We start from the raw sequence: 19686 nt of genomic DNA, 5'->3' as shown, positions 1-19686 counted from the left end.
CACCCAAATGTGCTGCTCTTGTGTAGAGTGGGCCCTTGGTCTGCATGACCGTGCTCTCCATGATGAATTCCTTTTTCCCGTGGGCCAACGTGGCCTAGGGGATCCGGAGGCATTTGCATGATGTGGCAGCTGGTCTTGCTCTGGTTCAGCCTGGATCTCAGAATGTCACAGTGACCCCTGGCCAGTGTGGGACCAGCCTCCTGGGAGGGAGCTCCACCAGAGCTGTGCTGCTCCTGGAATCCCAGAGGGGCACCTGAGGGAAAACCAGTGTGGACAACACAGGCTGCAGGAGAGAGAGAAGGGATTTTTGTAGAGTAACTGGTCAAATGTTTGCATATCTGTGCTGTCTTTATTTAGCAGTGTGATGTACCCAGGTGAAGAGTTTCCCAATAAATACTGGTTTTGACGCCTAATGAACGGCTGCTGTGTCTTTACTTGTGAGCAGTGATGGAGGAGATAATTTGTGTATCCATGGGTGTGATGGAGAAGCAGTGCCTGAGGCCTGTGATGGGTGTGTAAACATGAACAATTAACCTGAGCAGTTTTCCCTGGGTAAGGTTCTGTCACTGCAGGGTGTGTTGGTTGGTGCCTTGCTGACCCTGGGTACCAACCAGCCTCCTCACCCTCCTCATTCTTCCTGCAATTCCTACTGTTTTAGTTTTCATGTGATTTTCTCCTATTGCTAACGAGTCCAATGACAGTCTTCTAACCTGCCAGTAGTTCTGTGAAGGTAAGAGATCTTCTGTTTTGTCTGTGTGAGTCCTAAGGCAAACCCAGCCTCCTCATGGGCTCGTGGAGCTGGAGAAGGGCAGGACAGCCTCTCCCTGCACTGCCCTGTTATGCTAAGGCAGAAACAAACGAGGTCATTGGAGCTATGATCCTTGATTTGAAGTCCTGGTATGGAGTGTTTATAAACCATTTGTCTGGCAGTGGTTAAAAAGAATAGCTGCTACTAAAATAGCTGCTACTCAGGATTTACTAAAAGCTGTAGGCTGACCTTCAGTCTTTGAAACGGGCCTGTTATTTTAGCAGGTTTTGGGGCACCCCCATGTATTTCACAAGCAATGCCACGTATCTGTGGGCTGGCCCACACAAAGAGGCTACGCCAAGCAGTAGATGTGCTTGGAGAGCAGCAGTGCAGGATGGAAGGACAGAACTTGTCTGTCTGCTGGAGCTTCCCTTGGGCAGCAGCGTTGGGAAGGGAAACACTCTGCGCTGGTGGCTGTTGTCATGGGTGGGTGGGAGAGAAACCTGGTGGGATGGTGCTGAGGGTGCTGTGTGTGCCCATGCGTGTGTCCGATATCTCCATCCTTTGAGCAGTGGTACCTGTGGTGTCCCTGGGCCGTGTCGCAAACACCTTCCCTGGCATTATTTTTTCATTGATTTGCCCTCCCTCTCCTGCCCATTTTCCATGCATGGTGGTGGTTTCCATCTGAGCAGTGTGACATTCTTGTGTAATGTACCTTTCATTGTGATTGCTGACCAAGGGGATGGAGATGGTGCAGTAACACTCTTCTCTTGTGTTTGTAGGTCTGCAGAGGGATCCGGGCCGGTTCCCAGCTGTAGCTCTTGAGCTCTCTAAAGGAGATTCTGGCAGTGATGGATTTGCTGTGTACAAGGGTCAGCCTGCGATGCTGGATGTGAAAGTGCAGCACAACTCAGAGTCGGAGTACTTGGCCAGAGATGGTCCTTCAAGCAACAGCTCCTTCTACAGCAGTGAAGGAGAAGGCACAGACCATGAGGGAGATATTCTGGATTGCAGTGGGTCCAGGCCTTTACTGATGGATTCAGAAGAGGAGGAGGAGACGTGCAAGTTATGCCCAGGGTTCCTGCAGCCTGTGCCCAGGCATGAGGACTCCAAAGAAGATCCCCAGTCCCAGGCCAGAGGAGGGAAGATGCTGTTCCCAGCCTTCCAGTCGCACACTGGGGAGGTTTTTAACGAACCGGACGTGTTTGCCACGGCTCCTTTCCGAAGCTCCAGGAAGGTGCCTGATGAAGTGGATGTCTTTACCAAAGCTCCTTTTATCTGTAGGGGCAACACGGCTCTACGGCATCCAGAGGAAGCAGATGTGTTTCTGAGAGCCCCTTTCACTAAGAAGAAAAGCATGGAAGAGTTGACTTCCCATAAGGAGCCATTCACACCATCTGTTTTCCTGAGCCAAGGAGGCGATGGCCGAGCTCAGCCGATGTTCCCATGCCTGGATTCAGCAGCACACGGGTCCATGGCCTCGGTGAGAGCTCCGTATCCTTCTGCTGGGTTTGCTCAGCCAGGCAATCTCCATCCCTGCTCTGCCAGAGCTATGGAGGCCCAGGAGAGTGTCCCTGCTAAAGCAGTGCTGCCGGAGCAGGGCGACGTGGCTGCTGAGAGGAGCCACGGCCATGCACTGCCCCCAGATGCCACGCTGGGCACTGCGGCCAACAAGCCTTTCCGTCCGCAATCCCTGTCCAAGTATTCCCGGCACTACAGTCCTGAAGATGGGCCGGGCCTCGAGGCCAAGCCCATAGCTGCTTACAAAGTGGTGTCTCAGACCAACAGACAGGCTATAGCGGGGTCTGTCTCTGTTGTCCCACTATCTTCCAGGACTACGGAGCTGCCTGGCGCAGATCCCTTTGCCTCGGCGCCCTTCCCTTCCAAAGCAGCAAAGCAGAAGCCTTAATGTGCCAGGAGCTAGGGGCTGTGCTGCCTGCAGGACCACCTCGAGCAGGACCTCAAACCTCTAAGCTGAACTGAATGACATAGCAATATATACATATATATATATATATACACACATATACATACATACATATATATATATGTGTATATATAAAGTAATTATTATTTTTGGTCAGAACTCTATTTGCAGTGAAATATAGTTGAACCATTTAAATTATGTTCGTCCGAATGCCTGACTCTCAGGATCCTCGTATCCTTTCCAGTTGCTTCTCACCTTCATCCTCTCACTGTCTTCCCTCCATTTATTTCTTGTTTTAGATGCTTTTCTCAAACCAGCAGTATTCTATATTTTCTGATCCTGGATGGAGAAATGCACTACAAGATGAATTAAAAGGTGTATTAATTACAGAGCGAGTCAAGCAGGACTTGCTAATGCTCTGGAAAGGACATGATTTCACAGGTTAAAATGTTATTGTGACTTCTGCTATCAGTGATATTCCTGCTGCTCGGCAGCAGTGGCAGCCATGGCTCTAGGTGTGTACTGGTGGGTGATGTGCCCACGGAGCCAGAGCCATGCCCTGACGTCTGGTGCCAGTCTGGGCAGTGCTGGTGAGAGCGGATCCAGGGCAGCAGCACAGCTTTGCTGCCCCAGGACTGGAACGCCCCCAGGCTGTGGCTGGAGGCAGGGAGGGACTCACGGTGCCTTCCTGCTGTGAACCCAGGGAAGCAATCAGGCTGTTACTGTTGCTGGAAAAATCAAACGATGGTGCAAACTATCAGGCAGAGCTTTCACTTTTACACATGTATTTCCTGTCTGGTCTATGCCAAAGGGTAGGACCTGGAAATCTGCTTATGGTGAAGGAGAGATGTGTATAGACAGTATTAAAAGTAGACTTGATGTGGAAATTTCTGATGTAAACAGTTCCGTAACTGTCCTGGTGTACCTCATGTGGTGTGACTTAGCAGAGGCCACAGCCCCGTTAGACTGGTTTATACTGGCAGAGAGCTTGACGCAAAGTGAATTCTGCCTATTGCTTTCCTGTTGGTTAAGGATGAACCTAAACAAAATCCATTTGCTCTCCTTCTGAAGAGTTTTCTATCCTGTTCCCAAAGAGCAGGACTGAGATGACTGAGGCACACACTTGACTTGGCAGAAAAAACTGAGACGTTTATTGCAAAAGGCAAACCCTTTGTATACCCTTCCATGAGACACAGTATTTCCTTAGAAGGTAACCCTCACTAAGCGACACACATTGCCACTTCTATAAGACCAAATCAGCAAGTCAAAGGACTTCATGACAATTTTAGAGCAGAAATACTTGGCTCTGATGGCAAACTTCCCAACCAGCCAGGGCCAGAGCTTGGCCAGAGCTTAGGCCTTGACTAGGAGGGTTTCCCTAAAATATCTTACAAACAAACTTTTTTTTAATAATCCATGGTAACGTGAACAACCTACAGCCAACCAAAGGATAAATAACATCAGATAATTATCTTACAGCTCAATGCCTTTATAAAAATTCCGTGTATTGGTGTTATGATATAAACAACATATTCAGAATCACCAATCATACCAACTGTTTCTTGTGTAAAAATTTTCAAAGTTATGGCCCGAACCCCACAAACCAGTCGCTGAACAAGCTCCATTAATCTTGTCCCTTCAGTTTCCCAAGCTGATGATGAAGTTGGAGTAACAGGCTGCTCAGACCACCCTTGCAGGGTGGAATATTCCATATTCCATTGTGGACTGGAATACGTGGAAACACAAGCATATCCTCGGCCCCAAGTTATTAATGGAAAGGGCCCTTCCTATTTTCCACTTAAAAGATTCTAAACAAATATCTGAGCTTTTTCTAGGTGAGTTTGGGATCCACTGAAATGGCATTGGACTGAGGTTAGGTCATTCTGAATACAATTCAAAAACTTAAGATATACATATGAGGCTTTTTGCAGTCTTTCATAGGGGCCCATGCCTACACTCCCCCTTTTTTGGTTTAACAACGTGGACTTGAGCATACTATGGACCCATTCAATTGCAATGAGTTTCTCTCCTCTGCCCCTCTCTAATTCCTTCCTCATCTGTTATCTGTCAAACTTCCTCCTTCTCCTCATCACCGTCCTTTGCACTGGCCTCAGATCTATCTGAGGCTTCATAGAGCAGGACATGCTCCCTGCTGCTGAACCCAAACTCGAGCACGTCCTTCTCCTTCAGTTGGTAGTAGTGCTGGGGCTCGATGCGCTGGTTGTTGAGGAGGGTGCCGTTCCCCGAGCCCAGGTCGATGATGTAGGGCCTCACGCTGCGGCCCACGGTGCCGTCGGCTCGGGTGTGCTCCACCCGGCACTACTGGAGGACGGCGTGCTGCTTGGAGCAGGACGGGTGGTCGATGGGGATGTCGGCGATGCGGCGGTGCCGGCCCAGCAGGTAGGCGCTCTGCCGGTGGATGTACTTCACGGGCAAGAACTCGTCGTTCTTGAAGGGGTACAGGCGCCAGCACGTCTTGGGGATGCGCCTCGGGGGGCTCGCTGTGCTTGATCACCACCCCCGAACGTGTTAGTGTCCTCCAGCAGCGCCCCGGATAGCTCGAAGCTTGGCTTCTGCTTGTTCTCAGCAGCTTTTTCTCTGGGTTTGCTCTTGGACTGTCGGAGCTCCGGGTTCTGGTCGCCGCTGCTCTCGGTGCCCTGCCAGTGTTCTCGCCTCCTCTCGTTGTAGAACTCCCTCTCTGCCTGCTGCTCCTGCAGGTTCTGTGTGTCCTGCAGAGCTCCAGCTCTGTCACTGGGGTTCTTCTTTCTGTCTGAGTGGTCCTTGTGCCTGTCCCGGTCACCGCTGCTGTCCCGCCGGTGCTCCTGCTCTGGTGGGTGTCTCTCCTTGTTCCCCCTGTCACAGCGATCATCCTGCTCCTGCTTCACCCTCCCGGTGCTGCGGTGTGGGCTGCGGCTGCTCCGCCCGGCACCGCTCTTTCTCCGGAACTGCGGGAACAACAAAACCCTTCCAACAACATTTTTAGTGCTGAAGAATCAAGGCAGTACTATATTTCGGGCCAGGATGTGCAGCAGAAAACATTTCATCCACACACAGCCCGTATTTTATACAGTCAAAACCCCACAGAAATTGATTGGTTCAATGTTCACTGGTTCCAGGTTATGTAGCTCTTCATATTTGATTTCCTATTGGTTACAGATCTCTTTGCCTCCGGTGTTAATTAGGCCCTCATTCTTACCTCTCCCAGGCCAAGTGTCTCCGGCCATACCGGGGCTGTTGTTTGGAGTTGGTGTTCCTTTAATGGCCGTTGATAGCTGTTATCTTCTGTGTATCTTCTGTGCTACTCCCAGTCTGTTGAGACGTTCAACTCATCACGCCTCACCTGGTGGAACAATGTCTTGGAAAGAAACCCCAGCTGCTCTGTGTTCCTTTTTCCTTCCCTTAATTCAGTTCCCCTCCAAAATATCTCCAGTTGGAAGAGACAAGTGTTCTGCTGGATGTGGGGAGAGGGAAAAGCTTGGACTGAGGTGTTGGAGCCTTGGAGTGGGGAGGGAGAACACTGGAATGCAGGGAGGCCACGTTGGCTTCCACAAGTCGCTGGTGAATAGTGACCAGCCGAGCCCAGGTCGAGGGGGCTCGTGGAGGTGGGACCCTCCTGCCCTGTGCAGCTGTAGTTAATAAATATTGGTGCATAGTGGTGGCTATGCAGCTTTCTGTCCTCCATCATCACCTCCTGAAAACAGTACTGTAAAGAAGTTTCTGGGTTTCCCTTGAGATGTTTTTTCAACAAAGCTGACGCTGTTACTAAGTTTTGTTGTTTAGTTTTTGTTTAAATATACATCCAAAAGGTGGTTGTTGGTCTAAATATATGTTCCCCCAAGTCAGTTGTTGCTGGATGGAATCAGTGAGAGACAAGGAGAATGACTGCGATGGCAAACTGTGAATTCAAGGAGAATGAGTGTGAGATCCCAGACACCAGTCTGTGTCACAGCCACACTGAGCCAGAGCTGCACTTGAGCACCTGAATTTGCTCAGAAGCTGCTGGAAGCGAGATCTGGCCACAGATCAGGTGCTGTGGGATGAACCTGTGGAACAGGGAGATGCCTTGCTGGAGTGAGCAGGTACCTTGTGAGAACCATGTGGGTTCGAGGTGTTACCTCTGCTCACTGGATTCAGGTTCTCCTTCCTTCTCTTCATTTTTACTTGAAAAATTGCTTCTGAATAATTCAGTGAAGCTTCTGTCAGTGCCACGTCCAGGTCTCACAGAGCTGATGCTGGAGGAGCCTCAGCCTGCCCCTTCATGCTTAGAGAAAGGGAAGGTGCACTGAGGTGTGTGGGCTCGACTCCAGCCCTGCTCGGCTTAGGTCAGGCTGAATTTCCAGCTGGCATTTTGGCAGCTTTTCTGCGCTTCAGGCACTTTACACTAAGAGCAGGATAAATGCGTCTCAGAACTCATGATCCTGCCAGACACATCCAGTGCTTAAATGGTTTTAAATCTCTTCTGGGGGTGGAGGCAGCTCGTTTGTATCTCTGCATGTGACTCACAAAGTAATGGGACTTCTGGTTATGGTCAGAAAACTCAATTTCAATGCCTGTTACTCTAATACCCTTCTCATTTCCAGGCTGTGTTCCTCCTAATCCTGCACTGCCACTGCTGCAGCCTCAGTGTGATGAGTTGTAAGTGGAAATTTAATTTCCATAGCCTCTGAAGCTTACTGTTTTAATGAATGGGGAAGAATCATACTAATTATTTGCCACACAATCAGTGATCTTAGTGAAGTAAGACTTATACAGACTCAATGTGGTGTTTAGAAATCAGTTTTCTGAAAAGAACCCCTGGTTTCGTGTCTTTTGAAATGCTATAGTAAAAGGTGTTCACTGCCCTGGGCCCTCAGGCCCGGAGCGTTATCACGTCCATGCGACAATCCCGGATTCCTGCTGGGAGAGGGACTGGCTCCTGGTTCTCACCCACTGAATGCGCGAAAGTCTATTTAAAATGATTAATCAGAGTTTCTACTTGAGTAAAACAAGCAGCTGGCTCTGTGCTCACTGCTGTGACTGTTGGGCCAGTGCTGGAGGGTACTGTTCTCCTCAGCTGCTGCAGGACTTTGGGGACTGTCCCCCTTGTCCCCTCTCCTGTCATGACCTCGACCCCGTGTGAGCACTGGCTACATGGCCTGATCGTGTCCTCAGTGCCACAGCAGCAAAACCCGGCGAGATCTGCTTGATTGCTGAACTCAATCACTCCAAAGTGGTAATCGGTTACTTTAACTCAGCTTCCACCAAAGACTCTTGTGTTAGGGAGTTGAATTTTTGTGGGTTTTTGTTTCTTTCCTCACGGTGTTAAATCAATGCCTTCAAGCACACTGACAGACCCCAAAGCATTTTTACAGTAGTATCATGACAGTGAAATCCTGCTCCGGTTCTGAAACACATTCCTGAAACCTGATCGGCTGCATTAGCGTTTCTAGAAATAACCCACAGCCTGTAGTTTCTGTTGTAGGTGGGTAAATACCCTCACACGCACCTAGAAATACTCCCTGCGACGTTAGAGGGATGGTGTTGATCCAGTGGTTCTGATCCCTTGCCTCCAAAGGGACGGGGTGGGAGGGCAGGGGGCTCACTCTGGTGTGGGATGCAGCAGGTGGAGCATCCCACACACCGAGTCTGGTGGTGGGAAGAGCTTTGTGTCCACGAGGAGCCAGAGCTGGAAGTGTGTGTGGTCCCCACAGTGACACACAGTGGCTTGTGTCCTATGGGCCGTGTTCCCTCAGTCCCCTCTGTCCCCCCCTGCCTGGTAGATCCCTGGGCTCAAGTTTTGCACTCCGGTTGGGATCGTTTGTTCCTGGTAATCATGAAGAAATGTTCCACTTGTAAACTCATGTACATTTTATTAAACTGTATCTGATGACAACCACCGTCTCCATTGTGCCTTCCTTCTCCCCTCTCCATGGAAAATATTTTTGCTGGATACAGGGAATCTCGCTTTTAATGAGTTCTTCCTTCGGAAGTGCTGAACTGGGTTTTGCCCTGCTGTTTTATCTGGCAGCTGTAAAGTCAAATTGATCTTGCTGCTTTTAAGCAGAGGATTTTTCAGTTTATATGCAGTTTATATTCCAGAGAGAACTCTTGCCGTCCAGGGCAGGACAGAGCCCTGAGCCCTCCCTGCAAAGCTGCTGCTCCTCAGCGGTTTCCATGCCGGGCCGGTGCATCTGGACATCTGGGCCATGGGGAGATGTGGAGGCTCACTGTGCTGATTAAACGTGTTTTTCAGTATCATCCAGCTGCCAAGACTCTCTAAATGCAAAATATTATTTGGGCCTTGCTGCACTTCTTAATTTCATTTCTGTCCTGGTGTAAATGTCCATTGAGAGAGACTTTGTGCTGCCTTCTGGCTCTGCACAGCTCCCTGACAGGAGGGGGCAGCCGGGGGGGTCGGGCTGTGCTCCCAGGGAACAGGGACAGGAGGAGAGGGAACGGCCCGAAACTGCCGCGGGACGCTCAGACTGGGTATTGGCAAAATTCCTTCCTGGATATTGGGAAAATTCCTTCCTGGAAAGGGCTGCCCAGCCCCGGCACAGGCTGCCCGGCGCAGTGCTGGAATCGCCATCCTTGGCGGGATTTAACAGCCGTGTGGGTGCGGCACTGGGGCACACGGGTCGGTGGCGGCCCCGGCAGCGCCGGCGGTCGCTGGCCCCGTTGTCCCCGTTGTCCCCGTTGTCCCCGGTGGCCCCGCTGACCCCGCTGGCCCCAGTGGCCCCGTTGTCCCCGTTGCCCCCGCTGGCCCCGGTGGCCCCGCTGGCCCCGTTGTCCCCGCTGGCCCCGTTGCCCCCGCTGGCCCCGTTGTCCCCGCTGGCCCCGTTGCCCCCGCTGGCCCCGTTGTCCCCACTGGCCCCGCTGGCCCCGCTGTCCCCGCTGTCCCCGTTGCCCCCGCTGGCCCCGTTGCCCCCGCTGGCCCCGTTGTCCCCGCTGGCCCCGTTGTCCCCGCTGGCCCCGCTGGCCCCGTTGTCCCCGCTGGCCCCGCCGGCCCGGAGCCCGTTCCGTCCCGTCCCGGTCGCCTCCGCCACGCCCGCTGTCCGCCTCAGGCGCTGCCGCCAGGGGGCGCCGCCGCACCCGGCCGGCGGCGTGAGCGGCGCCGGGGAGCGCCAAGATGGCGGCGGCGCGGCGGCTCTGCGCGGCGGCGGGGCTGGGCGGGCGGTAGGTGACCGCGGGGCCCGCGGCTCCCGCTGCCCCGGCATGGCTTTCTCCCGGAGGGGGCTCGGCTTATTCCCTCTCGCCCCTTCCCCGTGGGACTGAAAGGGAGCCGCGTCGCAGTTCGCGGCGCCGCGACCTCCGGGGCCGCCCCCTGTGCTCATTGTTCTTCCCCTTCCTTTCTTCCCCGCGGACGGGGGTGACGCTTCTTCCTGGTGGACAGCGAGAGGCTGTTTCACCTCAGCCCCTCGCCAGCCACGAGCTGGCCGTTGTCCCCAACACGCAGCTCCCGAGCACTCAGCCCTGCACATCCGGGGAGAGCCTTGAGGGGAAATTCCCCTCACGCGGCTTAGGACCCTGCACACAGGGGTCATTCCCCCCACACCTACTCGGGACCTGCGCTCAGGTGTAATTCCCCACAAGCTCAGGGCAGCGCAGCCGGGAGTAATTTCCCTCACATGTGCTCAGGATCCTGCAATGAGGGGTAATTTTGCACCCCCACATGTGCACAGGATCAGGCAATGAGGAGCTGTTTACACGCCCTCCCCATGCCTGTATTTTCAGGGCCATAAAATAAGAGGAAAATCCTCCCCCACGATTTACTCAAGATCGAGCAATTAGGGGGAATTTAGGGGACCCTAATGCGCTGGGCACACCTCTGTGCTGAAGCAAAATGGGATATAATCATGATTAGCTCAAGGGAGAAAAGGGAACTTCCGGGGGACCTTCCGTACACATCCTGTTGTGGTTTCTCTCTGCTCCCAAGCCCACAAAACGAAGCAAATAACACGATTTAGACTCTTTCTGGATTCATGTGTCCTGTGCTCACTGCAGGGACGTTCATTTCATGAGACAGAACTTCTCTCCCGTTCCATGTTTGAGGCTTCTGAGCCTCTGCAGTACTTGTGTTATGGTTTATGACTCCCCCCCAACCTCTTATTGAACGGCTCCTGTGGATGGTATTTACTGAGTTTATCAGTTTTCCTCGTGTATAGCTGATAAGGAGGAGAGGAAGTAGATAATAATTGATCTTTAGTGTATGATAATTAGTCTGTGACGTGAGGTGGGTTTTGTTTTCATTTTCTGATGTTCACTTTGCTGTGAAATACCCTGATGCTGTTGGCTGTTCATACAATTAACAGAGATCAGGTATTCACAGCTGTGAAATAGAAGCCTGTTACTCCATCACTCTGTCTTGCTTTTCGTTGTGATGTTTTCCTCTTTTTTCCCCACTGTTCTCCCCACTTTACCTTCGTCTGAGCCAATGACACCACCCCAGGTGTGTCTTGCTGCGGTCTGAGGCAGCTAAAAGCATCTGCAATACTTTTTCTTTGGGACAGCGCAAATGTGGAATTTGCAAATTGTTAGTAAAGTTATTTTTGTCTAGGTTCTGTCATATGCTGTTAAAAGATCATAATCTCACCACTCGACAGCCTTTCCACCAGCTTCTGCAAAAGAAGGCACCTCTTCCATCTGCAGTATGGCATCGTTCAGGTAAATATCAGTTAAAAATTAACAGGTGAGCTCATTGTGGGTTTTTATAGACCACAATGCAGTGTGGTAATGCTGAAAGTTTGCTGTTCATTCTGAGGATGATGCTTTTTAGTAAATAAAAGTTAGCAAAAAAAGCTAAGCCAAGGTTCCTTTTATCCTGCTGTCTCCTGTGAGATGACATTCCTGTCCATCAGTGTTCCTGTGGTGCTGTGGCACTAGGGTTGTGTTTTTAAAGCCTCGTGGCTGCCTGGGCTGCAGTTCTCTGGAGCAGAGGGATCACTCGGGGCTTGCTGAGTAATCAGGACCTGACTTTGATTTAAGCTCCTTAGGTTTGATTGTATTACTTTTCTTCTTTGTTTTTGTCTTTGCAGTAAGAGGCATGTTTATTCAAACTCAGGACACACCAAATCCAAACAGCTTGAAGTTTATTCCAGGAAGGGAAGTGCTGGAGTCTAGGACTATGGAGTTTTCCACACCAGCTGCAGCCTATTGCTCTCCTTTAGCAAGGTATTATTAAACACATCATGATTGGTTAGGGGCTTGGTCTGGGCTCTGTGTCTACAGCTGATGTTTTTAAGCACAACTTCTGATCATTCCACACCTGCTTTGGAGTGTCTTGCTTGGAGCTGAGATTTAATGCTGCCTAAGATGAAAGCTGGGAAGGTTGTTGCTGAAGCTGTTTGTTTGTAATTCCCACAGCTCTGTCATAGCAGGAGGCACCAGGATCTGGTTGCTGCAGTTGGATTCAGAGGGGTTACAAAACAGTATTTGTGAGCAGTTGCTGCATCATCAGCAAGACCTCTGGCCCTGATTTCTTAAATTAATTCCCCTCAGAACACTATTCAAGTAGTTACTTGGGAATCATTTAACTGTTTAGAATTGGGAAACAGTCAGTGAATAGCCCTCAAAAACTCTGAAATAAATGCAGCAGCTCTCTTTGGCAGGTGTTGGGGCTACCCTGAACTTCAAAACCATGGATTTTTCCTTCCCTGAAGATCTTGTGCTTCACTCAATGAAAGGCTAGTGTCCTGGCCTGGATCTGTAACAGGTCTTGGGAGTGCAGCTCTCAGTAATCAAAAAAAATGCACAATATAGAGTGAGAATCAGTTCTTGGCATAGAAGGGGCTTGGAGCACCATCATGAGTCTCTGGGAATATTTGGAGGCACCCATTTTGTGTTGGTGCTTTCACGTCAGTCTCTGAAAATAAACTCTGTGTGTTCTGCGGGTGGAAGGGCTTTGGGTGGGGGGTGAGACCCAGAAATGCTGCAGGGGTTACCCCTGGAGATCCCAGGCCAAGGCAGCTTTGTGTACCTTGGCAGAATTCCGTGCAAAAGCAGAAGCTGTGGTCCGTGGCATTCCCTCCAGGAGCTGGGGGTTATCAAACACGCGGCTCTGATGTTTCCAGAGGTTTCTTGCAGGCCTGTTTGAGAGCAGACAGGGTCTTTTCAGGCAGAGCTCTGTGACTTGCAGTAATAAATCCAATGTGAAAGGTTTCTGAGGACATCACAACATGTTAGCAGGGTGCTGAAGCTGTAAGATCTCATTGTGCCAAGGTGCATCAGGTTGCACAGTGAAATCGACTGTCAGAAAGTTGCTTTTTGTTGTCATCTATCTGCAAAAAGACACTTTCATCCAAGATGATATATGTGCTGCAATGTTTGCGGTGCAGATCAGCCTGGTTGTGTGTATTGTGCAGGAACATGGGAAGAACTGTCTGCTCTGTGTGTCATTGATCCTAGATTATGGTTTTTGTAAGTAGGATGACTTAGTTTTAAAAGGGAATATAATTCTCTTTAAAACATAATTTGGAATAAACATTTCCAAAGAATTAACAAAAGCTCCCTGGAGGAGAGGGAGGGAAGAGAATTATTTAATTATTTCAGACAGTTTGGTGCACTTGCATAATTTCATGGTTTAAGTCTTTTCAAAATCCAGTTGATTGCACATATAACTGTTTTATGCGTAGAAATTCTTTCAACTGGGTATTGTGAAGTCACTTTTATCTTTTTCCATTACAGATACTTTTGTGGTATGATTTCTGATTTTTTCATTCATTGCATTTTTGATGTTTTCCAGTCTTTCAAGAGAATATGTTCCCCCCCCCTCCCCCTGTAGTTACCAAAAACACTCTTACAGCCTTACATTGTATTTACCTCCAAGTTCAACAGGGTTTTAATTTCTTTTTCTATAGATGAAATTGTTGGGTTAACCATATTGTTAATTGTTAAAATTAAAACTCAGTTTGTCAGATTGGGTTCATTTTCGCCCATTTTTTTCCCCCCTTGTTTCCTTAACAGACAGTTATTCCGGATTGAAGGAGTTAAAAGTGTTTTCTTTGGGCCAGACTTCATCACAATCACCAAGGTAAGCAGAGCAGGGCTTCAGCTGTGCTCAAAGATGAGCTGTGTGGAAATGGCCACAGAGCAGATCCGGACAGGCACAGGTGGATGTTCCAGAGAAGTGTCCACAAGCGCCCAAAGTGAGCTGCCTTTAATATATAAGAAAGTAAGTTCAGGGAATGATAAATTGGTAAATTGACAGTCTTGAGTCTCTGAAGCAGTTGATAAAAATATCTGTCAAATAATAATGTATTTTGGAGATTTTGCCACCTTTTTAGCTAATATTTTAAAAGCACTTGCTTGGCTTGCCAGGACTTTCTGAGTCTGACTAAACGTCTTTGGCAAAGCTGGACTTGACAGAACATGAAGTCCAGTCTGTGCATCAAATCTGAGAGTCCATGATGGCATTTTTAGGATAAGAATCTCTGTGTAACGTAGCAGCAGCAGGCAGGTACTCTGCTTCATTCTTTTTATTTCCCCTCTTCTGATTCTCACAGGAGAGTGAAGACCTGGATTGGAACTTACTGAAACCAGATATTTATGCAACCATAATGGATTTCTTTGCCTCTGGCTTACCTATAGTCACTGACGAGGCACCTAGGACAGATACAGGTAAATCAAATCTTCAGGGAGAGGCCAAGGTCTGCCTTTGGGTTTAGCTTTTGTGACATCCAGAAGTGACGTCCAATTCTCCCTCAGAAAAGCATGCAGGAGATTTTAAACTTAAAACCTATTAAGGGGAATGCAAGGAGGAATTTGCAACCTGGCATTCTCTCAGCATTCTGACTTGCACATTTTTCTTTTCCCAAGCTGCTTCAGAAGAAGATGATGAAGTTGTACTGATGATTAAGGAACTGCTGGATACAAGAATCAGGTGAACAGGGAACATTGCTGCTGGATGAGCGAGTTAGTTTTGGGGTTTGGCTTTATTTAGGGAACAGTGGGAATGTGATCTTCTTTGGGAATGTGATTTCATGGTTCAGCATCAGATGCGAGCCGGGGGATTCAAGTGCAGAACTGGCCAGAGCTGGGAATGCTGTTCAGTTGAAAAGTTTCTCTCTGGTTTTCATGTTGAAGCTCCTGTGCTGAGCAGAGTCTTCTTTGCTGAGTGACTTCAGAGCAGGGCTCACCCTCCGCAGTGCCTTGGGCAGGTCCATGGCTTTAACCTGGCTGCTTTAAGGGGTGGAAACAGCACAGGCTTTGCTTTTACAGACACCTTTTTCTCTTTGTGTTAAATGCCAGTTGTAATTTTTTTTTGTTCTTGTCCTTCCCTTCCAAGTATTCCAAAGCAGCTTATACTCCAAAGGAAGATTTCCTAGTGGAAAATCTTGCCCCTCAACGGATTCTGGCCTTGCACTTTGTTGTGATTTTATTGGTGCTTTAACACACCTTGAATTTAGAAACTGGTGGTAACTAATGAAGTCTCAAGAGTGGCTGCGGATCATGTTGTTTACCTGAAGAGTATTTTTATGCTCATTAATTGCCTTCCAAAGTGAACTGAAAGCAAAAGCAACTTGACATTTGAGGTGCAGGGGAAGATGTCTGATGTGTTTGTGATGTCTGATGGTGACATCTTCCCCAGCTCACAAACTGCAAGCACCAAAAATTTACTCTTTTTTTTTTTTTTTTTATGCTGCATTTAAAGTGATATCACATAACTTAAAAATTTGTTTATCTCAGAGCAGACACATGGTGCTGGTTAATTTTCCTGAAAAAGCAAGAAAAGTAGAAATACGCTGGAACATCTTTCCCAAGCATGTGTACTCAGTGTTGAAACCAGAACCAAGTACAGTGTTGTATAAAGCTGTGACAGTAATGTTCATGCTCCTGGCTGGGTACCTGGTTGTTTAAGCTTCCTGGGGTGTCAGTCCTTGATTTCCCTGGGACCTTTTGTAACAGGCACGAAATTTCTGCCAAAAATTCTGGTTTTTCCACCTTTTCATTTCTTTAGTTTCCTCCGCCTGTACCCATCAGTGCACCAAGAAGCTGTTGATGAGAATATCAGCAGTGGTGTATCTTCCTTCGTTTTACATCAGGGTATTCTCAGAAGTTACCCATAAACCAGGCTACACATAGAGCATTTATTGTCTGGCAAATCAAAATTAAATGCAGAGCAGTTGTCAGAAGGTGCAGGATGGAAGGAATGTACATCTGAAAGGTCCTGTAGTGTGTCAAAAAGTTAATTCAAGTAAGAAGAATGGAATTTTAAATCATGATCTTCAACCTTTTGGAATGGATGTAATTTGCTGTGGTGAGTTTATAAATGTGTCAGGTTCACAGATTTTTCTGTTAGGACTGTAGTTCTCAGAGGGTTATTTTGGAAATCAGTATAAAGAGCTTGTGTTAGGGGAACTTGATGGTTTAACTTGGTCTGGAAAAATGTTGCTATGGGGACAGAGCTACAATGCTGGGCATTTGTGGCTGGCAGAGGGAGAGCAGGCTGCAGAAATGCTCGTGGCACTGGGGTGACCTTACCGGGAGCTGATTCCTTCACCCTCGAGCAGGATTAAGCTTTTATAGTTGGAGCTATTTTCTGTCCTGCATAAATTGTGGAGAACTGCATATTTATTTATGGATGCAGGGCTTCTTATCACAGGTGGCAGCTGCACTGCACCCTGTGGGGGGACACGCCCTTGGTGTATTGGCAGTAACTGAGGCAGTGTTGGGGTGTGGAGAGAGTCTCCAGGCAAGCCAGGGTGTCTGTGCAGGCTGAGCTCTCCTCCAGGGTGTTTACACTCTACCCTGAAATTTCAGTGCTTCCTTCATACACTGCTGCATTCATTGCAAAAAATGTTTTGCTGCTGTCCTACAGAATAACTTTCTATGTTAAATAGTCCAGCACGGGCAGGAGTTGTTGGAAACGTGAACCAGGTGGTTGTAGAGAAATAGTGACTAAATCCCTCTGTCTTGACGGTTTTTGTGCGTATTAAATATTGCTTTACTGAGGTTCCAGCTCTACAAGCTTTAAGTTGAATATTGTGTTCCATCAGGCCCACAGTGCAAGAAGATGGTGGTGATGTTATTTACAAAGGCTTTGAGGATGGGATTGTGCAGCTGAAGCTGCAGGGGTCATGCACCAGCTGCCCCAGCTCCATCATCACCCTCAAGAACGGCATACAGAACATGCTCCAGTTCTACATCCCTGAGGTGGAAGGCGTGGAACAGGTGGGTTGGGGAGTGATCACAGAGGTTTCCTTTTCAGTGGAAAAGGAACTCTTTGTCTCTTTCCAGCGGGAACAGGTTGGCAATTAGGGAAACCCGGGGATGTGTAGATGCAGGTTTTCCAAGTCAGCTGCTGTATCTTGGCAAAGGTAGGGATCTCTGCAGGGTCCTGTAGCAGCCCGTGGGCTGGGACTGCCTGGCTGGGGGGCCCTGGGTGCTGTGGGTGCCAGGCTGGCCTGAGCAGCAGCAGTGGCCCTGGGACAGGGCTGGCTGATGGTGCTGGCAGCGGGCAAGGGAGGTGACCCTTGCAGGACTCTGCCCAGTGTACCACACCCCTCCTCTGCTGAGGAACCCAGAGCTGGACACACGTGTTTGCCGATGCCTCTGTGCTATGATGACTTGATGTGATGAAAAGCAAGGAGCTTTATCTCCTGAAATGCAGATTATTTGGCTTTCTCATGAAACATCTGATCTCTGGAGCAATTGTTTTTGTGGCCTTTGTGGTAACTTGACCAGCTCCTATAATTAAAGCTCATTTCCTCCTGGCATTTCGGATTGCCAGGTTTTCTTACCTTCGTCCTGAGCCCATTGTCGTTCAGCGGTGTGGAATAACTGCTGTTCTCCTTGGGTCCAGCGGGGATTTAATGTAATAAATCCTGCAGGACTGAGAGCTTAAACTGTTTATCTAAACCACTTCTGGATTTGATTTCAGGTTGTTGATGACGATGATGACGTGGAGAAAGAAGCAAATTCTACTTGAGCTTTGTAATCTGTGGCCAAATAAACATTTACTTCCTGGTGTGTGTAAACCATCTTTGTGCTGAGGAACAACCAAATCTTGGTTGTTAGAAATCTTCTTGTCAGAAAGAGTTGTGCTTACTGTGAGAATATACCATCAGTTTAAACAGTTCATCCACTAATTTATTAAATGCCCTGTATTACAAATAAATTCTTTTGCTCTACTTTGTGCTATGTCTTTAGAAAGAAATGGTGGGCTCAGAAAACAGTGATGTGTTTCTGTATTTCATACAGAAACTTCAATACTGAAAAAAGAGAAGGCAGAAGTTCCTTGGCTTTTTTGTGCAATAGCAATATTAAATGTTTATTCTCCCAGCTTGTGGGACTGACAGGACTCTGCCCTTACTCTGCAAATGGGAGCTTCAGAAATGTTAATTTTATCAAGTCTTATTTAAAAGCTGCGGATTCCTATCAAATTTTGGTATGTGAAAGATAACTTGTAACATCAGCTGTTCATTTTGGAGGATGTAACAGTGGCTTGTGGAAAGCTACCTCCTTGCTCATTACCACTGTGCAAACCATAGCAACAGAAACAAAAACCGTTTGTTATAAAAATCACATCTTCTAAAGTAAATGTTAGAAAAGTATGATCCTTATCAGCTTCAGTATGTAGAGACTAATTAGCTCATTTAGCAGTACAATCGTTCAGCCACCTTTAGTGTTCTGTTTAAACATGCAGCAGCTGATTTCTCAGTGTAATTCTCCAGCTTCCACCTCAGGAAGGTGGAGGGCACTGGTTGCCTATGCAGGGTGGCAGAGGGGAGGAGGAACCGTGTTCGTGTTTGCTCCTGCCATATCCTGTTTGCTCTCCGGCCTTGCACTTGGCTGCCTCTGCAGGAGGATGTGGCTGAGCAGGGCTCCTTCCAGTCCTGCCCACCATGGGAGAGAAGTATTTGCTGTTCTGACATTGAAATACATAAATGGGGCTTTGCAAGGAGCTGTGTTTACTTTTGTGTGTAGGAATGATTTCTTCCTGGTGCCTGGCTTTAGCAGATGGCTTTGTGACTAGGAATTCTGTTCCTTCTTTGTGGTGCCACCATGGAGCTGAGTTTGTGGTCCTCATTTGGCTTATGATTGTCTTGACAGCCTCCAGTGTGTTCCCCTCTTTTATCCCTTGCTAGTGGAATTATTCCAAAGAGTCCCTTAAACAGGAACAGTTCAGTTGGTGGAGAATGTCCTCTATAGCACCACATCAGCATGTGGTAGCCATAAACTTCATATTACTTGGTAGAAATTTGAAAATAAACATTTTAGCTAAATACTTCAGCTTTCACGGAGTTTAATAACCCACAGTTTTTTGAATTACCCTCTCAGGGTCTGGAAATCGGTGTGAAATTACCATGTTTTCTTTTACTCTCTGATGAAATACGCGATGCCTTGTGCACTGCCTGATGAGTGTATTGATGACGAAATTCCCTGCTGCATGGCAGGGAAGAAATGCCCAGGACAGGGTGAGCTCCGAGGGGAGCAGCGCTGCTGTGCCTGCCTGCAGGGTGTGTGTTCCTGCCCCTCACACCTTCCCAGGGCTCGGTGCTCCCCTGCGCGCCTGGGAAATCGGCTCCCACTGCAGCGAGGCACTCGCCTTCCTGCTGGAAATCGGTGTGAAGTCAGCCCTTGTCCAGCTCCACAAGTGAGGAGAGAGAAAGCACTGGGAGCGGCAGGGGAGAGCGCCGCCTTGCACGCTCCAGTCCCGGGATTCCTGCCTTGTCTTGTCCCGGTGTGTCCTCGCTGTGGAACAAAGGCCGGGAGGGGGCTGTGTGCTGGCCGCAGGCTTCTCATGTTCCTGAGATCCGGTGACCTTCTCACCGCTCCGTGTCCAGCCAGGGTCTGGCAGCAAGTTCAAAATAAGCCTCTTCCCAGTTCTTTTGTGTGTCCTGAGGTTGTGGGTTGTTTTCTGTGCTTTTCAAGGAAATATTTCTTTATTGACTTTTTAGTGTAATATAAAGCTGAATGAATGGCATTTTTCTTAAAGCATTGCTCTCTTCTGTAGCCTTAGGCTTTTAATAAGTTTCCAAGCAGGGTTTGATGGGGGTGGCTGCAGACAGACAGCAGTACTGATGTCTCCAGC

General features: G+C 48.6%; 2 protein-coding genes and 1 pseudogene across 17 annotated transcripts in view; 2 read left to right on the top strand and 1 right to left on the bottom strand.

Moving 5' to 3' along the window:
• Nucleotides 1-8547, top strand: part of AAK1 (AP2 associated kinase 1) — a 75085-nt gene extending 66538 nt beyond the window's left edge. For all 9 annotated transcript variants that reach the window (XM_066206392.1, XM_066206390.1, XM_066206385.1 and 6 more), the window contains one exon: nucleotides 1531-8547. In XM_066206392.1, coding sequence (XP_066062489.1) covers nucleotides 1531-2657 — 1127 coding nt within the window. In that variant the 3' untranslated portion in view covers nucleotides 2658-8547. The remainder of the gene's footprint in view (nucleotides 1-1530) is intronic.
• LOC136302618 (smad nuclear-interacting protein 1 pseudogene) lies at nucleotides 4683-6830 on the bottom strand (annotated as a pseudogene).
• Nucleotides 8548-9745: 1198 nt separating the features above from the next.
• NFU1 (NFU1 iron-sulfur cluster scaffold) lies at nucleotides 9746-18930 on the top strand. Of its 8 annotated transcripts, none has more exons than XM_066206306.1 (8): nucleotides 9746-9830; nucleotides 11212-11318; nucleotides 11690-11825; nucleotides 13617-13683; nucleotides 14156-14270; nucleotides 14469-14532; nucleotides 16649-16823; nucleotides 17533-18929. In XM_066206306.1, exons 1-8 carry the CDS (start codon nucleotides 9784-9786, stop codon nucleotides 17578-17580), a joined length of 759 nt encoding a protein of 252 aa, XP_066062403.1. In that variant the 5' UTR covers nucleotides 9746-9783; the 3' UTR covers nucleotides 17581-18929. The 8 variants fall into 8 exon arrangements, with proteins under 8 accessions (XP_066062403.1, XP_066062402.1, XP_066062404.1 ...); XM_066206305.1 differs by lacking the exon at nucleotides 9746-9830 and adding an exon at nucleotides 10434-10554 and having other exon boundaries at nucleotides 17533-18930; XM_066206307.1 differs by lacking the exon at nucleotides 9746-9830 and adding an exon at nucleotides 10434-10783 and having other exon boundaries at nucleotides 11258-11318; nucleotides 17533-18930.
• Nucleotides 18931-19686: the final 756 nt, after the last annotated feature.

The sequence above is a fragment of the Chamaea fasciata genome, unplaced genomic scaffold (assembly GCF_029207755.1).
Source record: "Chamaea fasciata isolate MVZ Bird 193981 ecotype frontalis unplaced genomic scaffold, bChaFas1.0.hap1 SCAF_30, whole genome shotgun sequence".
Classification (NCBI taxonomy): domain Eukaryota; kingdom Metazoa; phylum Chordata; class Aves; order Passeriformes; family Sylviidae; genus Chamaea; species Chamaea fasciata.
This window is presented reverse-complemented; position numbering and strand designations above follow the sequence as displayed.